The sequence below is a fragment of the Solanum verrucosum genome, unplaced genomic scaffold (assembly GCF_900185275.1).
Source record: "Solanum verrucosum unplaced genomic scaffold, falcon-dt-bn FXZP01000283.1, whole genome shotgun sequence".
NCBI classification, from domain to species: domain Eukaryota; kingdom Viridiplantae; phylum Streptophyta; class Magnoliopsida; order Solanales; family Solanaceae; genus Solanum; species Solanum verrucosum.
Window position 1 is genome coordinate 382269 of NW_026020415.1, and position 18677 is coordinate 400945.

At 35.8% G+C, this 18677-nt stretch overlaps 2 protein-coding genes across 2 annotated transcripts in view; both read left to right on the forward strand.

Annotated features, from left to right (window-relative positions):
• The first annotated feature begins 711 nt into the window (after positions 1 to 711).
• LOC125840823 (protein RESPONSE TO ABA AND SALT 1) lies at positions 712 to 2574 on the forward strand. The gene is made up of 2 exons (XM_049519797.1): positions 712 to 1107; positions 2242 to 2574. Exons 1-2 carry the CDS (start codon positions 712 to 714, stop codon positions 2554 to 2556), a joined length of 711 nt encoding a protein of 236 aa, XP_049375754.1. The 3' UTR covers positions 2557 to 2574.
• LOC125840824 (ergosterol biosynthetic protein 28) overlaps positions 802 to 18677 on the forward strand; it is a 233934-nt gene continuing 216058 nt past the window's right edge. The window contains exon 1 of the mRNA XM_049519799.1: positions 802 to 806. The gene's annotated coding sequence lies outside the window, so the exon portion shown is untranslated. The remainder of the gene's footprint in view (positions 807 to 18677) is intronic.

An 18677-nucleotide genomic window follows, 5' to 3' on the forward strand; every position in this document is an offset into this window, starting at 1 on the left:
CGGCAGTAGTAAAGTGAACCGACTTTAATAAAAGACTTAACTATTAATTTCCATCTGAAATTATAAATGTGGAGAGAAGATTTGAATGACGTAAATTCAATATTCGAATTAATTCCTTATTTGTCTTCTTCTACTACTACACTACCTTGACTTAACACTTTTTTTAAGGAGATTCTTTATTGTTATTTCTATTTTACTTTTTGTTTGTTTTAATTTAATTAGATAGAAAATAAAAAAATTAAAAGATTTTTTTAAAAATTATTCAATCCTTGCTAAATTTTGATTGTTTGCTTCTAGTTCTATGAATTTTAGAATTTTTTTGTAGCTTATGTGACGAGGAGCAACTCTCCTCCTTTTTCTTTCCTTTTATTTTGATAAGTTAGAGAATAAGAATGTGCTCTCACTTCTAGTTTTGCAATGCGAAGATCAAGTTTCGTTTATTGAATCCCTTTGAGGGAACCTTCAGGAAAAAAAATATGAGCATGCACCAAAAAAATAAAAAATTAAACATCATCAAACACATGCACTTGAACTTTTTGACTACAAAAGTCTTAACAACTAAGACAAAATTAAAAAATACATACAAACTAAACCGACCAATTTAAAAAATGCATACAAGTATTATATATTAAACAAGTGCTACTATATATAGTATAGAGCCAAAATACATGTTCCTTCACATTTGTCAAGGCCACTACCAAAAGTTCAAACATGGCATCAACTTCAACTTCACAAACCCCCTCCAAAATTAATCCTTACTATGAAAATTGGCTTATTCAACTCCAAAATTTTCTTGAAAAATTAAATGCAATTTCATCCTCATATGGTGAAGATGAAGAAGAAAATAAAAGCAGTGAATTGGTGACACAAGTTTTGGATCATTACCAAGATTACTATAGAGAACAATTCAATTCAACAAATAGAGATGTATTTCTTCTAGTTTCTCCACCATGGTACACTTCTTTAGAAAAAACATTTCTTTGGATAGCTGGTTTTAAGCCTTCTACACTTTTTCCAACTATTAATTACTCAATAGGTTCAGAATTGACAACAGAGCAAGGGGAAAAGTTGAAGAGGTTAAAAGCAGAGACTAAAAGAGAAGAAAAGGTAATGTAGTTATTTTGAACAAATTTTTAGTTATACTCTTTCTTCTGTCCAGTCAAACGATGCTACATAAAATAGAACCGAAGGAACAATAGTATATGTTGCAAGCGTTTATTCCTTAATGTGGGTTTTTTTTTTCTCTGAGTGAATTTGAATTTGTTTGAGCTTCAGTATAAATATCAAATAAATGGAAATTTTTTTAAATCTAAAAATCAAATTGCGATGTTTCATCGAGATAATATCTCAGATAGTCACTCAACTATGAATTCTTTTCTCAAAAAGCCACTTAACTTTGATTTTTAACTCAAAAGTCACTCAACTATGAACTTTTTTCTCAGAAAGTCACTCAACTATGAATTATTTTATCAGAAAGTCACTCAACTTTGATTTTTAACTCAAAAGTCACTCAATTATAAATTTTTTACTTACAAAGTTATTCAACTATGAGTGTTTTACTTATAAAGTCACTCAACTTATTCAATTAATTTTTTTAAAATTAGAATTTACTTGAATAAAAAAATTATTTCTAACTAAAATTGTAAAAAGATGACTCAATTATTTAATTCGATCCGCTAAAAATATAATTGTGATCCTTCTATTTTACCTTTTCCCCCAAATTTTATAATTAGGATTTATTATTTTAAGAACCTTTAAATTTGATATGTTTTATGATTTTTTTTTCAACACTATGTTTAATCTGTGTTTATCGGAACATTGTTACAGTTTGGAAAAAATTTAATCATAGTATTCTGGCGATGTTAGATAATTTTTTAAGCATGGTATAATTGGCAGTTTAAATGTATACTTATTTATTTTTTTGCTTAGAAATAAAAATTTGATGTAAGTAAATTTTAATTTTAAAAAAATTAATTGAATAGGTTGAATGGCTTTTTAAGAAAAACACTCATGATTGAATGACTTTGTAAGTAAAATACTCGTAGTTGAGTTGAGTGACTTTTGAGTTAAAAATTAAAATTGAGTGACATTTTTGAGCAAAGAACTAATAGATGAATAACTTTCTGAGAAAAAAATTCATAGTTAAGTGATTTTTGAATTAAAAACTAAAATTGAATGGGTTTCTGAAAAAAAAAGTTGATAGTTGAGTGAATCTGAATGTTTCATCTAAATTTGAAATAGGTAATTGAAAAAGGGATGGCGAAGGTACAGGAAAGAGTGGCGGCGCCGCCGATATTTGAGCTGATGAAAAGAGGGGGAACGGTGGTGGACGGAGAGGCGACGGATTTGGAAAATATAATTGATGGGCTGAAAAATTCGATGATGTCAATGGTGGAAACAGCAGAGCATTTGAGAGGATCGACGGTCAGGAAAATTCTGGATATTCTCCGGCAAAAACAGTCCGTCAAATTGTTGGCGGCGGCGGCTCAATTTCATCTTCAAGCCAGAAAATTGGGTTTACAAATGGATATTCAGAGTGCTAAAAAGGATAAATGAAGATTTTATCAATTGAAATTTTTCACACACGAAAAAATGTTTGTTTTTTTTTAAAAGTGGGGATATTATATTTACTTCAGTTAGTTCTAAATGTTCGTAGGAAATATTTAGTTTTTGTTAGTTCTAAATGTTCGTAGGAAATATTTAGTTTTTGTTAGTTCTAAATGTTCGTAGGAAATATTTAGTTTTTGTTCCCTTTGTCCGTCTTTACTTGTTTGGTATTTGACTTGGGACGTGTTTTAACTTTTAAGAAGCAATGAATAAAATGAAAATTTTATTATATGGATATAATGAATCTAATGCCTTAAAATAAAAATAAATTATTTCTTGATTTTCGAAGATGAATAAGCAATCATGGATAGTTATTTTTAACCTAAGGAATAAATAAAAATGGACGGAGGAAGTAATTATTAGAAAAAGAAGTCTAAGATGGGTCATTTGATATGGTATTCTTGATTTTTGTAGAGTATGTCATTCTTTTTCCTGATATTCTTGATTTTCTTATATACTTGTAGTAAAAGTTAGTACAATTTAGTGGGAGCATCATTTTAGTATGTAATATTGAGTTGCTTATCTCTGATTATATTAAAAAAGATAATTCAAGATAAGATATTTGGTGTTAAACATAAAAGCCAAATTTTGTCACAAGTGGCCAGTTTGAAAATATGAACACTCATCGTTCAATGTGTTAAAAGTTAAATTGGCAAACGTAAGGAATTTTAATGTGAAGCCTCATGCTTTAGCAAAGGCATCATAAATGTCAAGTATGATCGTCATTACATTAATGATGATTAAAAATAACAGATTTTTAGTTTTATTGCTCCAACCATAAAGTAAAACATGTGCTTAAATGACATTAATAATTTAGTAATGTACTTTTTCTAAAAATATTTTAATGTATTAGTTTTAATTATAGAAAATTTCAGAAATAACAAACATAATAGAAAGACTTTATAGCTATAATTACGATAATTGTGATCCATAGTTATAGTTTCGTTTGCTACGAAAGCTACGATTTATATACGTATATCCGGATATTTTGCTTATGAATATACCAATAGCGTCTAGAGCCCAAATAGAGCCCGACCCAACAATTTCCTCTATATAATGGGCCAAGAAAGGCGTCTAGACCCACGAGATATATATAGGATAGCAGTGAAATAATGGGCTTTTGGTGATTGGATTCTACAAGCAGCATTGGGCCTGACTCCAGAGTATGCAAATTGTAGCCATGCATGTTGCAAGATACTTTTTCTTCCTGCAAAGTTAAATGATTCTTTTATTAAAAAATTATATAAAAACATACATAAATCCCACTAGTTTTGGAGTTAATTACTTAGATACACTCTACTTTGCAATATTGTGAGTCTTACTAGCTTTTGATGCGTTCAGATACGTAATTATCAGATCTAGGTGTATATTTCTCAATACATGATAGGAAAACTCTTAATTATGGGTAAGATACGTAATATTTTGAAAGTATAGATAATAATAGTGTATATAGTAATATATTATATCTAATTATGTAGTTTCTCCAAAATTATTGAATGACTTGTGGTATTTATTCAAAATTGAATGCATTTATTTTGTCACACAAAAATAGTTTAGTGAATTGGTATATATAATACTTGGGAAAAGTTGAGTGACTTTTATGTCAAGAAAATAATTCAATGACTTTGGTGGAATAAATATAAAGTTAAGTTACCTTTCTTCTTTAATCTGTTAAAAAATATCACTTATGATATACTCTTAGTATTGACTCTTTGATTTTAAAGTTTTACAAGACATATTAAAGATCACAAGATATATTTTGATATAATATATACTGTAATCATTTAAAATTTATTAAATATAAAGATAAAGAACGATCAAGATCAAGACCGCCGGATCCAAGATCAAGCTCGAAGCCCTTGGATTCAACTAGAAGTCAAGATCAAGATAAAGTTCAAGATCAAGTCCAAGTTCAAATTCAAGATCAAGATCAAGATCAAGATAGAGATCAAGATAGAGATAAATCCCAAGTTCAAGTTCAAGATCAAACTCAAGAGCCCTTGAATCATGGATAAATCTTAGGAGAGGAGAATCATGTGATATTCATATAGAGGTCAAATCTAAATCATCCTAGTTCGAGAAATACGCCTCTAACGGCCCTCGAATCATGGATAAATCTTAGGAGAAGAGAATCAAGGGATCAACAGATTTGTACCTGCAATCTTGATGAATAAAATTATGTTTCTTCTTATATTATTGTGATTGCAATTCAAATCCGCATGGCACCAAAGGATGAAGAATTCACCGCATTTCGCACGCCTATAGGCATTTATTGCTACAAAGTGATGCCTTTCGGTTTGAAGAATGCTGGTGCTATATATCAAAGGGCTATGCAAAATATATTTGATGACTTGCTCCATAAAAATGTTGAATGCTATGTGGATGACCTGGTGGTATAGTCGAGAAAAAGGAGTGATCATTTGAAAGACTTAAGAATGATGTTTGAGTTTCTCTGAAGATATCAACTAAGGATGAATCCATTGAAGTGTGCCTTTGAAGTTACTTCTGGAAAGTTCCTTGGCTTTATTGTGAGACATCGAGGAATTGATATAGATCAAGCCAAAGTTGATGCAATATCGAAAATGCCTGAGCCTCGAAATATTCATGAGTTAAAAAGTCTCCAAGGAAAGCTAGCCTACTTGAGGAGGTTCATCTCAAATCTAGCAGGACGATGCCAACCATTCTGTCATCTCATGAAGAAATGTGCTTCTTTTAATTGGGACGAAACATGCAGCGATGCCTTTAAAAGTATCAAGTCATATCTAGCGAAATCTCCAGTTTTGGCAGCGCCTATACCTGGAAAGTCATTGATACTCTACATTACAGCACAAGAAAGGTCCGTAGGAACCCTGTTAGCTTAAGAGAATAGTGAAGGCAAAGAAAACTCTCTTTACTACTTGAGAAAAACGATGACACCAAATGAGCTGAACTATTCGCCGATTGAAAAATTGTGCTTGGCGCTAGTCTTCTCAATTCAAAAGATGAAACATTATTTTCTAGCCCATATTGTTCGTCTTATTTCTAGAGCAAATCCCATCAAGTTTGTTATGTCGAAACCTGTCCTTAGTGACTGACTAGCAAGATGGTACCTCCAATTCCAACAGTTTGAGATCGTGTACGTCCTTCAAAAAGCTGTGAAAGGGCAATCGTTGGTGGATTTCTTAGCAGATCATCCGATACCGGATGATTGGGAGTTAACTGATGAGCTTCCTGATGAATATGCGATGTTAATTGAAGTTCTACCTCCTTGGAAAATGTACTTTGATGGAGCTGGTGCTGGCGTAGTGTTCATCACTTCACAAGAAAAGATCCTACCATTCTTATTTACTTTGAAGCAATGTTGCTCCAATAATGTCACTGAATACCTACACCTCTAATGGCCCTCGAATCATGGATAAATCTTAGGAGAGGAGAATCAAGGGATCAATAGATTTGTACCTGCAATCTTGATGAATAAAATTATGTTTCTTCTTATTTTATTGTGATTGCAATTTATTTTGTCACTTTAAAAATTGTTGCAAACAAATTGGCACGCCCAATGGGACCATCCATAAATGACATCGCCTCATAACCAGTGGTGGCATCAATCATTAGCTCAGGAATGGGAAGAGAGAACTCATCTTTAGGATATGCATTATTGAGATCCCTAAAGTCAACACAAACTCGAATTTTGCCATTCTTCTTCCTTACAGGAACCATACTTGAAATTCGTAGGATATTTAACTTCACGAATGAATCCTGCCTCGCTGAGTTTGTTGACTTCATTTTCTATCAATGGAATCAAGTTTGGCCTAAAACGTCTTTGGGCTTGCTTAACAGGACGAGCACCATTTTTGACTGCCAACTGATGGACTGCTACTTTAGGATTCAAGCCAGGCATTTCTTTATAACTCCAAGCGAAGACATCCCTATATTCTTTGAGTATATTCATATAAGCGATTTCTTCATCAACTTCTAGAAAGGCACTTAAGTAAGTAGGCATTGGGTCTTCATTAGTGCCAAGGTTAACTTTTTTTTAGGGATCTATTGTGGTTTTCACTTCTTCTTCAAGTTCTGGTGGAGCATCCCCGGCATCTTCCTCTTCTAAAGGGTCATTGTCATTAACAAATATATGACAACACCAAAAAATATCTTCCAACTCTTCATCAATCTTCATTTGAGGCAAAGAATCGTGCCAATTCTGGATTGTAATATGATATGAGAAGCCTACACTTTCTTCATCTTCCTCGCGCTCCTTGGTGAAAACCGCAGTATGAGCCTTTGCCTTGAGTTCCTCTTTACACGAAACCACAAGTTCCACTCGTCACCTAATTCTAGAAGGAATCAAACTTTTGAAATTCTTTTGGATCATAGATGAAGCCAGCGTTGTCACTTTTAGATAACTTCTCCGATGTTTGTTGTTTCTCTTCTTCAATGGACCTAATCTCTCGAACACAGAAGTTCTTGCAGTCGATTCTCCAAGTCGATAAAAACCAGAAGGCTTTCTATTGGGAGCAGTGACATCATCTTCAAAAGTTATATGATTATTGCTTGCTCTTCTTATGGAGTTGCGAACTGACGGTGGTTGGTTATAGCCTAGGCCTTCACGTGCTTGCCTGGTTTTATCAACTGATGGGAATTTCTCTAACATTAATGGCTCATTAGGGTTATATCCAACCTTCGTAAATAACTTGTAAGCATTATGATCAGAACCTTCTCCCATGCGTTTCATAGGGAGTGCCTCATCTTGCACTTGATTTTGAGCGATTGTCTTTCTTGGCAGCTTTGGAGGCAAGTTTGTTGCATCAATCCGTCTGATAGGAAGAGTTAGTCCTCTTAATGTATCTTCTTGAAGGTTAGATGATTTGACTTCTTCTTTCTTTACTTTTGGAACATAGCGAAGTCCAGAAGCCAAATTCTTCTTTGAAGACATGGTCTTCCCTTCATTGAGATTAGGACAAAGTTCTTTAGTGTCAACTTTTGCCTTTCCGACAGTCATATCGATTCTTTTGTTTGTGATCTTGTCAAACTTGGTTGATTTGACATCATTAGATTTTGTCCTTTTAACAACATAACTCTTCAAATTGAATTTTGCATCGGCAAAGTGCGTCTCAACTTCGGTATAAGGATTATCATCTGCAACTATCTTTCTTTCAATCCCGTCTTCAAGATACTTCAAACATTGATAGTGAGAAGATGAGACAATTCTATTCTCGTGTACCCAAGGCTTGCCAAGTAATATATTGTATGAAGTCTTTGCATCGATCACGTGCATCCATGCGCTTGATCGCAAATCGTCCATATGGATTTCTAATTTAATGAAGCCTATGGAACTCTGTCCTCCTTGATTGAATCTTTGTATCAACAAACGACTTTCACTAAGTTCTTCGGTCGTGATACCGAGTTCCTTCAATGTGTGGATAGGCAAAATGTTGACTCCAGATCTTTCATCTATCAAGATTTTATTTATCTTCTTCTCTAGCACGTGACCAACCATATACAACGGACGATTGTGTAGCGTTTCACCAAATAGAAGATCATTATCTGTGAATGTGATTTTTGTATCACATGTATGTGCTACTTGGGAAGAAGGTTCAATAGGCTTTTCAGAAGATGAAGGAGACATCATTTACGAGATTTCCCTTGTTGATTTTTCTTCGCCACTAGGAGACACTTTTGATGAGGATTCTCTCGTTGTTCCTTCTTTGTCAGTTGGAGACATTAAAACATGATGCCTCGACATTTTCTTGAGTTGACTTTGTGTGCAACCAACTTGGTAAGAATTCTTCTAAAGTTACATGATATCGGGGTTTCTGGTAGTGATGCACTTCTACCTTTGCCTTCTTTGGGCGCTTTATTGATTTCTGCTTCGCCAGTTTCTTCACCATCTTCTTTCTAATCGGTTGCTCACATGATTCTTTTCGTAAGCTCGACTTGTTGCGTCTTCGCCTAGTCACAAGAATCCAGCCTTCATCACCATCTATATCAACTTGAGATTTGTCTAGCTCCAATGACTCTTCTTTATGCTTTTCTGCGATACATATTTGGACCGGATCGAGCGAGCCGAATGTGATGAAAATTTGATTAGAACTAGTTTTCTTATCATCAAGGACAAATTTCTTTTCTCTAACCAATCGCATCACCCTATCCTTGAAGACAAAACATTTTTCAAGAGAATGACTCACAAATCTATGATACTTGTAATAATTTGGTTCATCAGCTTTTCCAGCTTCATCAGGTCGCTTCATCTTTGGCAACTCAATGAGCTTTAATTCAAGCAACTTATCAAAAATATCAGAAACATCAGAATCCAAGAAGGGGTATTCTTTTTCTTGCATTTCCCTTAGGATCGATTTTTTGTCTGAACACGCTTTGAAATTCGTTCTCACACTTTTCTTTTCCACTTTCTTCGTACTGAACTTCACAGACGACACATTAACATTCATTGACTCTTTGTTGTCGTTCTTGGGCACAAATTTGCTCCATCTATTAGGTTTCTGGTCTCTTCCTTTGCGAGGGTCATAGACAAACGACATATCCTTTTCGACAGAGGACATTCTCAACTCCATATCATGAGCGCGAGTAGCTAGATCTTCAAAGGATTGTGGTTTTATTCCCTGTAAGATATAAAGAAGCTCCTAGTGCATTCCTTGGATACACATTTCTATTGCAAAAGCTTCACTAAGCCCATCCTTGCAATTCAGGCTCGCGTTCCTCTATCGATTTATGAAGTCTATAGCTGGTTCATCCTTCTTTTGGTGAGTATTCGTAAGTTCTACCAAGCTCATAGTACGCTTCGTGCTATAGAATCGATTGGTAAACTCGTGTTCTAGTTGTTCCCAACTATCAATAGAATTGGGCTCAAGATCCGTGTACCAATCAAAGGTATTTCCTTTTAGAGACCGGACAAACTGCTTGACAAGATAGTCTCCATATGTTCCAGCATTATTACATGTCTCCACAAAGTGTGCAACATGTTGCTTCAGATTTCCTCTGCCCTCAAATTGTTGAAATTTGGGCAGTTAATAACCAGCAGGCATTTTTAAGTTATCAATTCTTGCAGTGTATGGCTTGACATACATATGAAAAGACTTAGTGGAGACTTCATACTTATCTTTGATAGGGCCTTCAATGAACTCATTCAAGTGATCGAGTGGGATCATTCCTTCAGAAGAAACTGACATCTCATTAACAAGCGGTGCTTTCTTCATGATGTGAGGTCAAAATACATATTTTTAATCATTATTTGCCTCACATTTAGTATTTATATTTGTCCTTTATGAGCATAAATTTTATGGATTGTGCTAAATTGTGTATTTTATTTGTAGGATTAAATTGATGGAAAATTGAAGATGTTTGGAGCTAAAACGAATTAAAGATGGAAAGTTGAAGAAGGAAATCAAACAGACAGCTTAATGGAAATAAGTTAATATAATATTAATATAATTTATATGCAAATAAGGAAAGAAAAACTTACCTGCTGGTCCACGTATCAGGCAGCAACATCGAAGAAGTTACACGCACAAAATTGGAAGCTACACGCCGAGAAAAAGGAATCCAATTCCTTTTGGGTTTTGATTTCCTAATTTGTTTGGACTCAATTATTTTATTTAGGGTTTCCTACATCTATAAATAGGGCATGGAAATAATTATGAGGGGAGCCAAGAATCAAGATACAAGACATAATATAAATTTTCTTCTAGCTTAGGAACTTTGGAAGAGCCGCCGTGGAGGCCGGAGAATTGTGGTTTATTCTTTCTTCTCCTTTATTATTTATTTGTATTCGTGACTAATAAAAGATAGTTTAGCTATTGTTCTTAACTTTTTATGATTAACACAAGCATATTTATTTTAATAAATTTTAATTGTGTTCTTGAGATAATGAGTAGCTAACTTTCATAACTAGGGTTGTGGGAACCATAAGCGATTAACAAAGTATTAATAGTAAATAAGCAATTCTTGACTAGTATTTTGCATGCATTGATAATTCTTTCGTTTAGAAGTCTTTTTAACGGTGGCCAACGTTAGAACTCGCATTGTTACTACTTGCCGGACCAAGGAGGTAATTAACAAGAAAAGAATTATCAACATAGATTTAGTGTGATACTATCTAATAGGCTAGTGTCGATTGGTGCGAAGTAATAACTAAGCCAAACATCGATTATGATGTCTAATATGAGGTAAAGGTAAGGGTTAGTAAATTATACACACGTAGCCGGACCAAGGTGCGGGGTGAAATTCTCTAGATGCCGGACCAAGGATTTAGAGATACCTAACTTATCACTTTGCATATAATACACTAGAAAATGATTACTATTATTAGAATTACTGCGTTATGAGCTTATGGGGAACACATTCCTAGTTACTTTTAATAATCTGAATATAAATAAATACTTAGTTCAAAGCTATCTTTTTATTGTTTTTATTTTATTTTATTTCAATTTAAATCCCCCATTTTTATAACGACTATCGAGTTAAATATTTACTATTGACAATATTCTTCCATATTCTCTGTGGGATCGACCCCGACTCATAGTTGGGTAAATAGATTGCATACGATCGTTTATATTTCTTTTCAAGAAGTATATTTGAACGTTATCACTTCACAGGATCTTCGATCACTTAAACTTCAACACCCTTTCCAGGCGCATAGCTCGCTTCTCCATCTAAAAATCCTTCCAGTCGATCCATCAACTTATCGATTCTAGACTCTTGGTATTGTACATGTTTTGTCAATCCTTCAACCAACTTCATCAGATTTGCGAGTTGTTCCTCAGAGGAAGAAGCAACAACCACCATTGTTTGCATGATCATTGGAGATGAAGGAGAATAACATGGATTGTCGCGTAAGTTGATCTTCAGCAGATTCACAATACACGATGCACATGGAGGTGACTCATTCGTTAAATCATAGCTCTCCCTTGTGGTAGAGTTCTTGAAACCAGATTGCTCAAGTAGAGCCAATGTCTTCTTGATCTTTTCAGCAACACTGTTTCCTCCTTCTAAAGCGTTTGTGGAGGAACTTGCTGTCACTCCCCGAGCTACCCCCGAGACGCGGACACGGGACCTAGGACCACAAGTGATCCCAAGCTAACCCTGCTGGCATGATCATGAGCATACTAAAGATAATAAACTGATGCGGAAGTTAAATCATAAAGTAAGTTTGAAAAGATGGGGAATACCCATATACTATAACTGAGATAAATGAAAACTGATGAGTTTAATACAAAAAAGATATTAACTCAATACTAAGCTGAATCTAACTATGTCTGAAATAAGCCTCTAAACTGACTAGAAATGTTGGGACATGCCACAACTAGATCTAGCAAAACTAAGACTAAAGACTAAAAACGATAAAGATAAACATGTCACTAGTCCTCGAAGAATGAAAACTCACCACTGATGCTGCTGAACTGAAGATCGGGAACCGATCTAAGCGTGATCTGGATGCTGAGAACCTGAACCTACATCACGAGAAGATGTAGCGCACGTATGCGTCAGTACTTGAGAGGTACTGAGCATGTAGGATAGAGTAAAGCTGAAATAACATATAACTGAACAAAACAATAAAGCAATGAAATAATCTGAACATGATATAGATACTGAAAATACTGAATACTGAGCTAACTGATGCAATGACCAAATTTATAACATGCTGAGACTGAATACTGACTGTACTGAAATATGGTCAATGCAATAGAGTCTGACTGAACTGTGGGAGCTACTAATAACCGACATAAAACCACATGAGCTAAATGTGGAGTCCGATGTATACACCCTATCGAGAGGACCCAATATACCCTGCTAGAGGTACAGAGGGATGCTGGCGTGATCACTAAACTGATGTTGCCCACAGAGGGGACTTACACCTACGTGGCTCGTAGTTCTGGGACTATATGGGTACGCTGAACCCTAGTCAAACTCGGTATTATGCTACTCCCAATGGATTAAGTAATTAATACATTATGACTGAATTTATGTAAGTTACTAGATAGCTCGAACTGAACATGAAAACTGAGAATGCAACAATTAATCTGATAATGATGCATTCATAAACCGAGGCATGTATAACTGAATACTGAAATATATGACCTAGCATGTGTAATACAAGAACTAAAGAAATACATAGCTATGGTTCTGAAATTCATGCAAAAAACAATGTAATGACATGATAATTTGATTTGGAACATGTTAATAACTAATTCATAATGATCTGCTGAAATTCTAGAAACCCTAGGTCTATTCATAATAAGGGAATCAAGAAACTGACTGAATTCTAGGGACCCAATGGGCGAAAGGAACCCACTAGTGAAATCCCATATACCTGGTGACGAATTCCACGGAGAAATCTTTCGATTTCGGAGCTGGAACTGATGGAACCTTGTTGCGTTCTTAAACTAGGGTTCTTGACCTTTTTCTCCTATCTTGATTCTAATTTTCTAAGTTTTGATTAATGATTTTGACTATGGTAAGTTCTAGTTATGTTTCTAGGCTTAAACTGACTAAAACCTCATGATTTAGGGTCTAAACAATGTATCTTAGGGGTTAAACGAAATAGGAAAAGACTAAATGACCCCTGACCTAGCTGTTGTCGGAGTGACTGACGGACGGGACTGACGGGCCGTCATTCAATCGACGGTCCATCGATTGGATCTGTAGGTCGAGTCTGCCCGACAGGGCTTCACTAAAACGAGCATAAATTTTTACTTGGAGGTCGGAATTTAGCAAACTCGGTGGCGTTGAAAAGATAATTCAATTATATATCATATCATAGGTCATGGGACACGCAATTCTTTTTGTGCTAAAAGGTATGACCATCTGAAGTTGATCCATCAACAATTTTCAGCTAACTGGCTGATGATCCTCATCTACGGTCAGACCTACGGACCGTGGATCGATTGAAGGTCCGTGCTGGTCAACCGTCAATTGGGACTGAAGCTGGGCTTTTGGGGCATCGATCCACGGACACGAACTACGGTCCGTGACCTGACCTACGGACCGTAAGTCCGGCCGTGGGTCAACACTTTGCCAAATTTTCTGACTGAGTCCTGGGGAAGTTTTTTGTCACGAACGACAAACCTGTAGGACGGACCGTGAGTCCATTTACGATCCGTGGATGGTATCCGTGAGTGCCACCTGTAACACCAGAAATCTGAAATCTCTATTTTTGGATACGGGGTGTTACATTATCTCTCCCGTGGAACCATTCATCCTCGAATGAAGACTAATCTAGCTGAAATAGAGGGAGAGGGCTGCAATCCCTACCACTAAACACTGAGAACTGAATTTCTAAGTGAACTGAGTTCTAAGAACATGCAAATATGCTGAAAATGCAAGTAGAAACTGAAGGAACATGATTCTAAGATTGAATTTTCGCATGAATGACTGAAAAACTAAAGAGGAACTATTACCTCAAGCTGGAAGGGAATCGGAAGGAAAGAGGTGATGATACTTGGACTTCATGGTTGTTTCTGCTTCCCAAGTAGCTCCCTCTACAGACTGACTCCTCCACAAAACCTTGACTGAAACGACTTCTTTGTTTCTCAACCTTCTAACCTGACGATTGAGAATCTCAACTGGTACATCCTCATATGAAAGGCTATCTTCCACGGACACACTCTCTAATGGTACTATGGATGCTGGATCACCGACACACTTCTTCAAAAGATAAATGTGAAAGATTAGATGTACTGCTGCTAAGTCTGCTGGCAACTCTAACTCATAAGCCACTTTACCAATCCTTTTCAAGATCCGGTAAGGGCCTACATATTTGGGACTGAGTTATCCTTTCTTGCCAAATCTCATCACCCCTTCATGGGTGACACTTTTAGGAAAACCCAATCATCAACTTGAAACTCTAGTTCCCTTCTTCTCACATCTGCATAAGACTTCTGGCGACTCTAAGCATTCTTAAGTCTATCTCTAATGAGTTGCACTTTCTCCATAGCATCAAGGACCGAATCTGGTTCTATCAAGGCTACTTCACCTACTTCAAACCAACCAACTAGAGATCTACATCTACGCCCATACAATGCCTCATAAGGGGACATCTGAATGCTGGAATGGTAACAATTGTTGTAGGTGAACTCAATCAGAGGAAGGTGATCGTCCCAACTACCCTTGAAGTCGATCACACAAGCTCTCAACATGTCCTCTAAAGTCTGAATGGTACGCTCTGCCTGACCATCTGTTTGCGGATGAAACGTTGTGCTAAGATTAACTTGAGTACCAAGACCTTTCTGAAATGACTTCCAGAAATGAGAGGTAAATTGAGGACTTCTATATGAAATGATTGAAAAAGGAACCCCAGGTAACCTCACCATCTTATTAATGTAAAACTTGGCGTAATGCTCAGCTGAATTTGTAGTCTTGACAGCTAAAAAGCGAGAAGACTTAGTAACCCTATCAACAATCACCCAAATGGAGTGATGCTGTCTGCGAGTACGAGGTAAACCTGTGATGAAGTCCATGTTGATCACTTCCCACTTCCAAGTAGGAATGTCAATCTCTTGAGTCATACCTCCTGGTTTCTAATGCTCTACCTTTACTTGCTGGTAATTGGGGCATTTAGCCACAAAGTCGGCCATATCTATTTTCATACCATTCCACCAATAGACTTCTCGCAGATCGCGGTACATCTTAGTGGCAACCGGATGGATAGAATATCTGGAGTTAAGGGCCTCTGCAAGAATATGTTGTCTCAACTCACCCACATTAGGAACACATAATCGACCCTGATAGCGAAACACACCATCTCCCCCTTGGGAGAATACCTCCACTGTCTACTTTTGGACTGTACCCTTAAGCTCTAGCAATATTGGATCACTGTCTTGCTTTTCCTTAACTTCTACTACTAAAGAAGATTATGCTCCATTCTGAACCGTTACACCACCATCTGATATGCTCATAAGACGAACTCCTAGGCGAGCAAGTCTGTGAACATCCTTTGCTAGCTCTTTTCTTTCTTCCTCAACATATGCTATACTACCCATATATAGTCTGCTAAGGGTATCTGCAGTAACATTTGCCTTACTAGGATGGTAATGCACACTCATATCATAATCTTTGAGGAACTCTAGCCATCTTCTCTGGCGAAGATTCAACTTTTTCTATCACGACCCGGGAGCACCCCCTAGTCGTAACCGGCGTACTCGACCTCGAAGAGGTATAATACAAGCCTCTTAGCATTCATTCATCGCATAGACACTAAAACCATAAGGAATTAAAAACTTTCTTTACCAAGAAAACATTTCATAAAAAAAAATAGCAAGCGGAAGACTTTCTAGACTTTATACATGATGTCTCAAAACCATCTAATACTTTAGAGTACAAAATTCGGGACTAATCCCATACAGAACTTAAACAATACTAAAAAGACATAAAAGAACATATTGGGTATTGCCCTCGAATATATGAGGATTCACCAAGTCTTCATCTTCAACACTTAGAAACCTATCAAATAGCCATGACATATCATCATCTCCAAATCCCTACACTTTAGTCCAAAAAGGGAAAGAAAGGGGTTAGCACAATTAAGTACTAAGTATGGAAACCATGCAAAAACATGCTAAAAAGGACATTTGGTTGAAAGTCATGCCTTATGCCATTTTAGTAAAACTTCATGAACATTGACATATAAGACATATTATAGAACATAACCAACATATAAGACATTAACAACATTATAAACATACTCAACATTTTCACCACGTAACTCATTTCATCATCCAAGGACCCTTATCTAAAGTTACCCTAAGACACACCTGAGTGAGACATGAAAAGGCCGCCCATACAACCTCTTCATACACACCTAAGTGTTCCTCAAGGCTACTATAGACAAGAACCATCATGCTTCAAGGTAACATACCAAGTAACTCACTTCATTAACATAAACTATTCATTCAACAAATCATTTAGACAATAAGTCAACATTCTTCTTTAAAGTCATTTAGGACACATTCATGCATTTAAGGGACTTCACACTTTAGTCATATAGACTTAGAGAACTCACTTTAGCACCTTCAAAGGCTACTCGTGTCATGTGTAGATAGCATCTCATACTACTACCTACACGGTGTAGAACCTATCAAGTAACTAGAGTTCACATTAAGGGCATCAAGTTCTACATTTACAGATCCAAGTGTCAAGAATGCTCATAGCACCAATTTCCAAGAGATTCAATAACAAGACTCGCCCAATAGATACATCATGTCGTCACACCAAGCACAAACAGTATCAAGAAGGGTCGACTCCCTGTATCAAGAAGGGTCAAAGCCCAATAATCACCAAGAACCCTATTAAAAATGGCTTTCTAGTTTGTACTTAAAATGGACAACTTCCATTTATAAGACATACTACAAATCCAAAGTCAAGATGGCAAGTGATCCGAATCAAGAGGCATACCAAGCGTGACAAAGTCACAGCCACAAGAAGGACAAGGTCCTAACAAGAGTGCTAGGTGATCAAACAATCCGTACAAGTGGGCGAGTTACACAAGCATCTTTAATGCCTTAAATGATACCAACATGACAATGCCAAGTGACAAAAGTAACCAAGATATCAAGATAACCCTTCAAATATACAAGAAAATAACAAGAGTACAAGTACAAGTTTATACACAAACCTCGGGCTTTAGTATAGAAACAGTCCGACAAAACATCAAGAATTCAAACTGTTGCCCAACCAACGTATCAAAGTTCTCAACTTGTACACGAGTATATATAACCTTAAAAATATAATTACATAACTTATTTAACTTCTATTAGCTCAGTAATGTCGATGTAAAACAGGATCATCATCGCAAGTAAGTCTAGCATGTACAAATACAACTATGCTCCCAAAACAGTGAATCTGTCCAGCCTGGTACCCCAAGTCGCAAGTTAGATTTGAACAGGAAAACAGTAAAATTAGGCTTTATAACCTTCATGAAAGATGTAACTACATCTCTTAAGGTTGCAAACAAATAAAAATAACCACAAAATACATTTTGTACAAAAAGATATATTCAAAACACTATAGCTGAACATGCAGGATTTCAATTTCCGAAATCTGGGCAGAACTTGCCCTATGTTGCGTCCCATATTTCGTATCCATAACAGTTAAATTAGCGTTTTATATAAACATAAGAGTTGTAGGTGTACGAGTTAGCTTTCCAAATCATATTTGTTCACTTCAAACTAAGTTCTAGATCGAGAGATATGCATAACATACCAAACACTACCCAGCTCAGAAACATATTTTGTCACTTACCCAAAAGAAGTGTGTGTCTCGAATTCCAGCCAAAAGAACCAAGTTTTCTCTTGTGATTTTGAAGATCAATCTATTTAGATAAGTTTCTAAGGTTCTATGGCTTAAGGAAAATGAAATTACTAAAGGAGGAGTGAAAATATATAGTCAAACAAGTGATGTTTATCCCTTGGGCAGCTGTCCTTCAAAGGTGCTGCCCAAAAATTTGTGTGCAGCCCAAAATGCATACATATACACCTATATATATATCCCTCATCTCAATTTAAAGTTATGCATAATTCCAATTAGAATATTACCTAAACACCTCATCACAATCCCTTGCATCACATTCACATATTTGATATTATGTCAACACTTCAATTCCTCATATAATGCCTTCAAGGCCATCATCATAATACATTCCATAAGTAGACACCTCCACCATAAGTGGATCACACATCAATCTTTCACAATTCTATATCAATTCTACATTAACAATGAAGTTAGGCCAACTTACCCTTTTCCAAAGCCACAATCACCATTCCTCAACTCTCCAATAATTCACAATAGATAAGCATAGATAATAATAGAAATCAACTATTTAACTCCATTTAAGCATAATTCTATCATCATTCAATCATAAACAATAACCCCACTTCATAAGCCAACTTTAGGAAACTTGCAAAGACATGGGTTCATGGAATTTTCTTTCTTAAAACCATCAATAAACATCAATAATAACATAAATCATCATTAAAAATCATTTAATGCAAGAACTCATGCTAGAATCAAAATTAGGATTTTGAGTTTTTGAACAACTTTTGAAATCTTTTGGATTGACTCTTTGATTGAAGAAGGAATCAAAG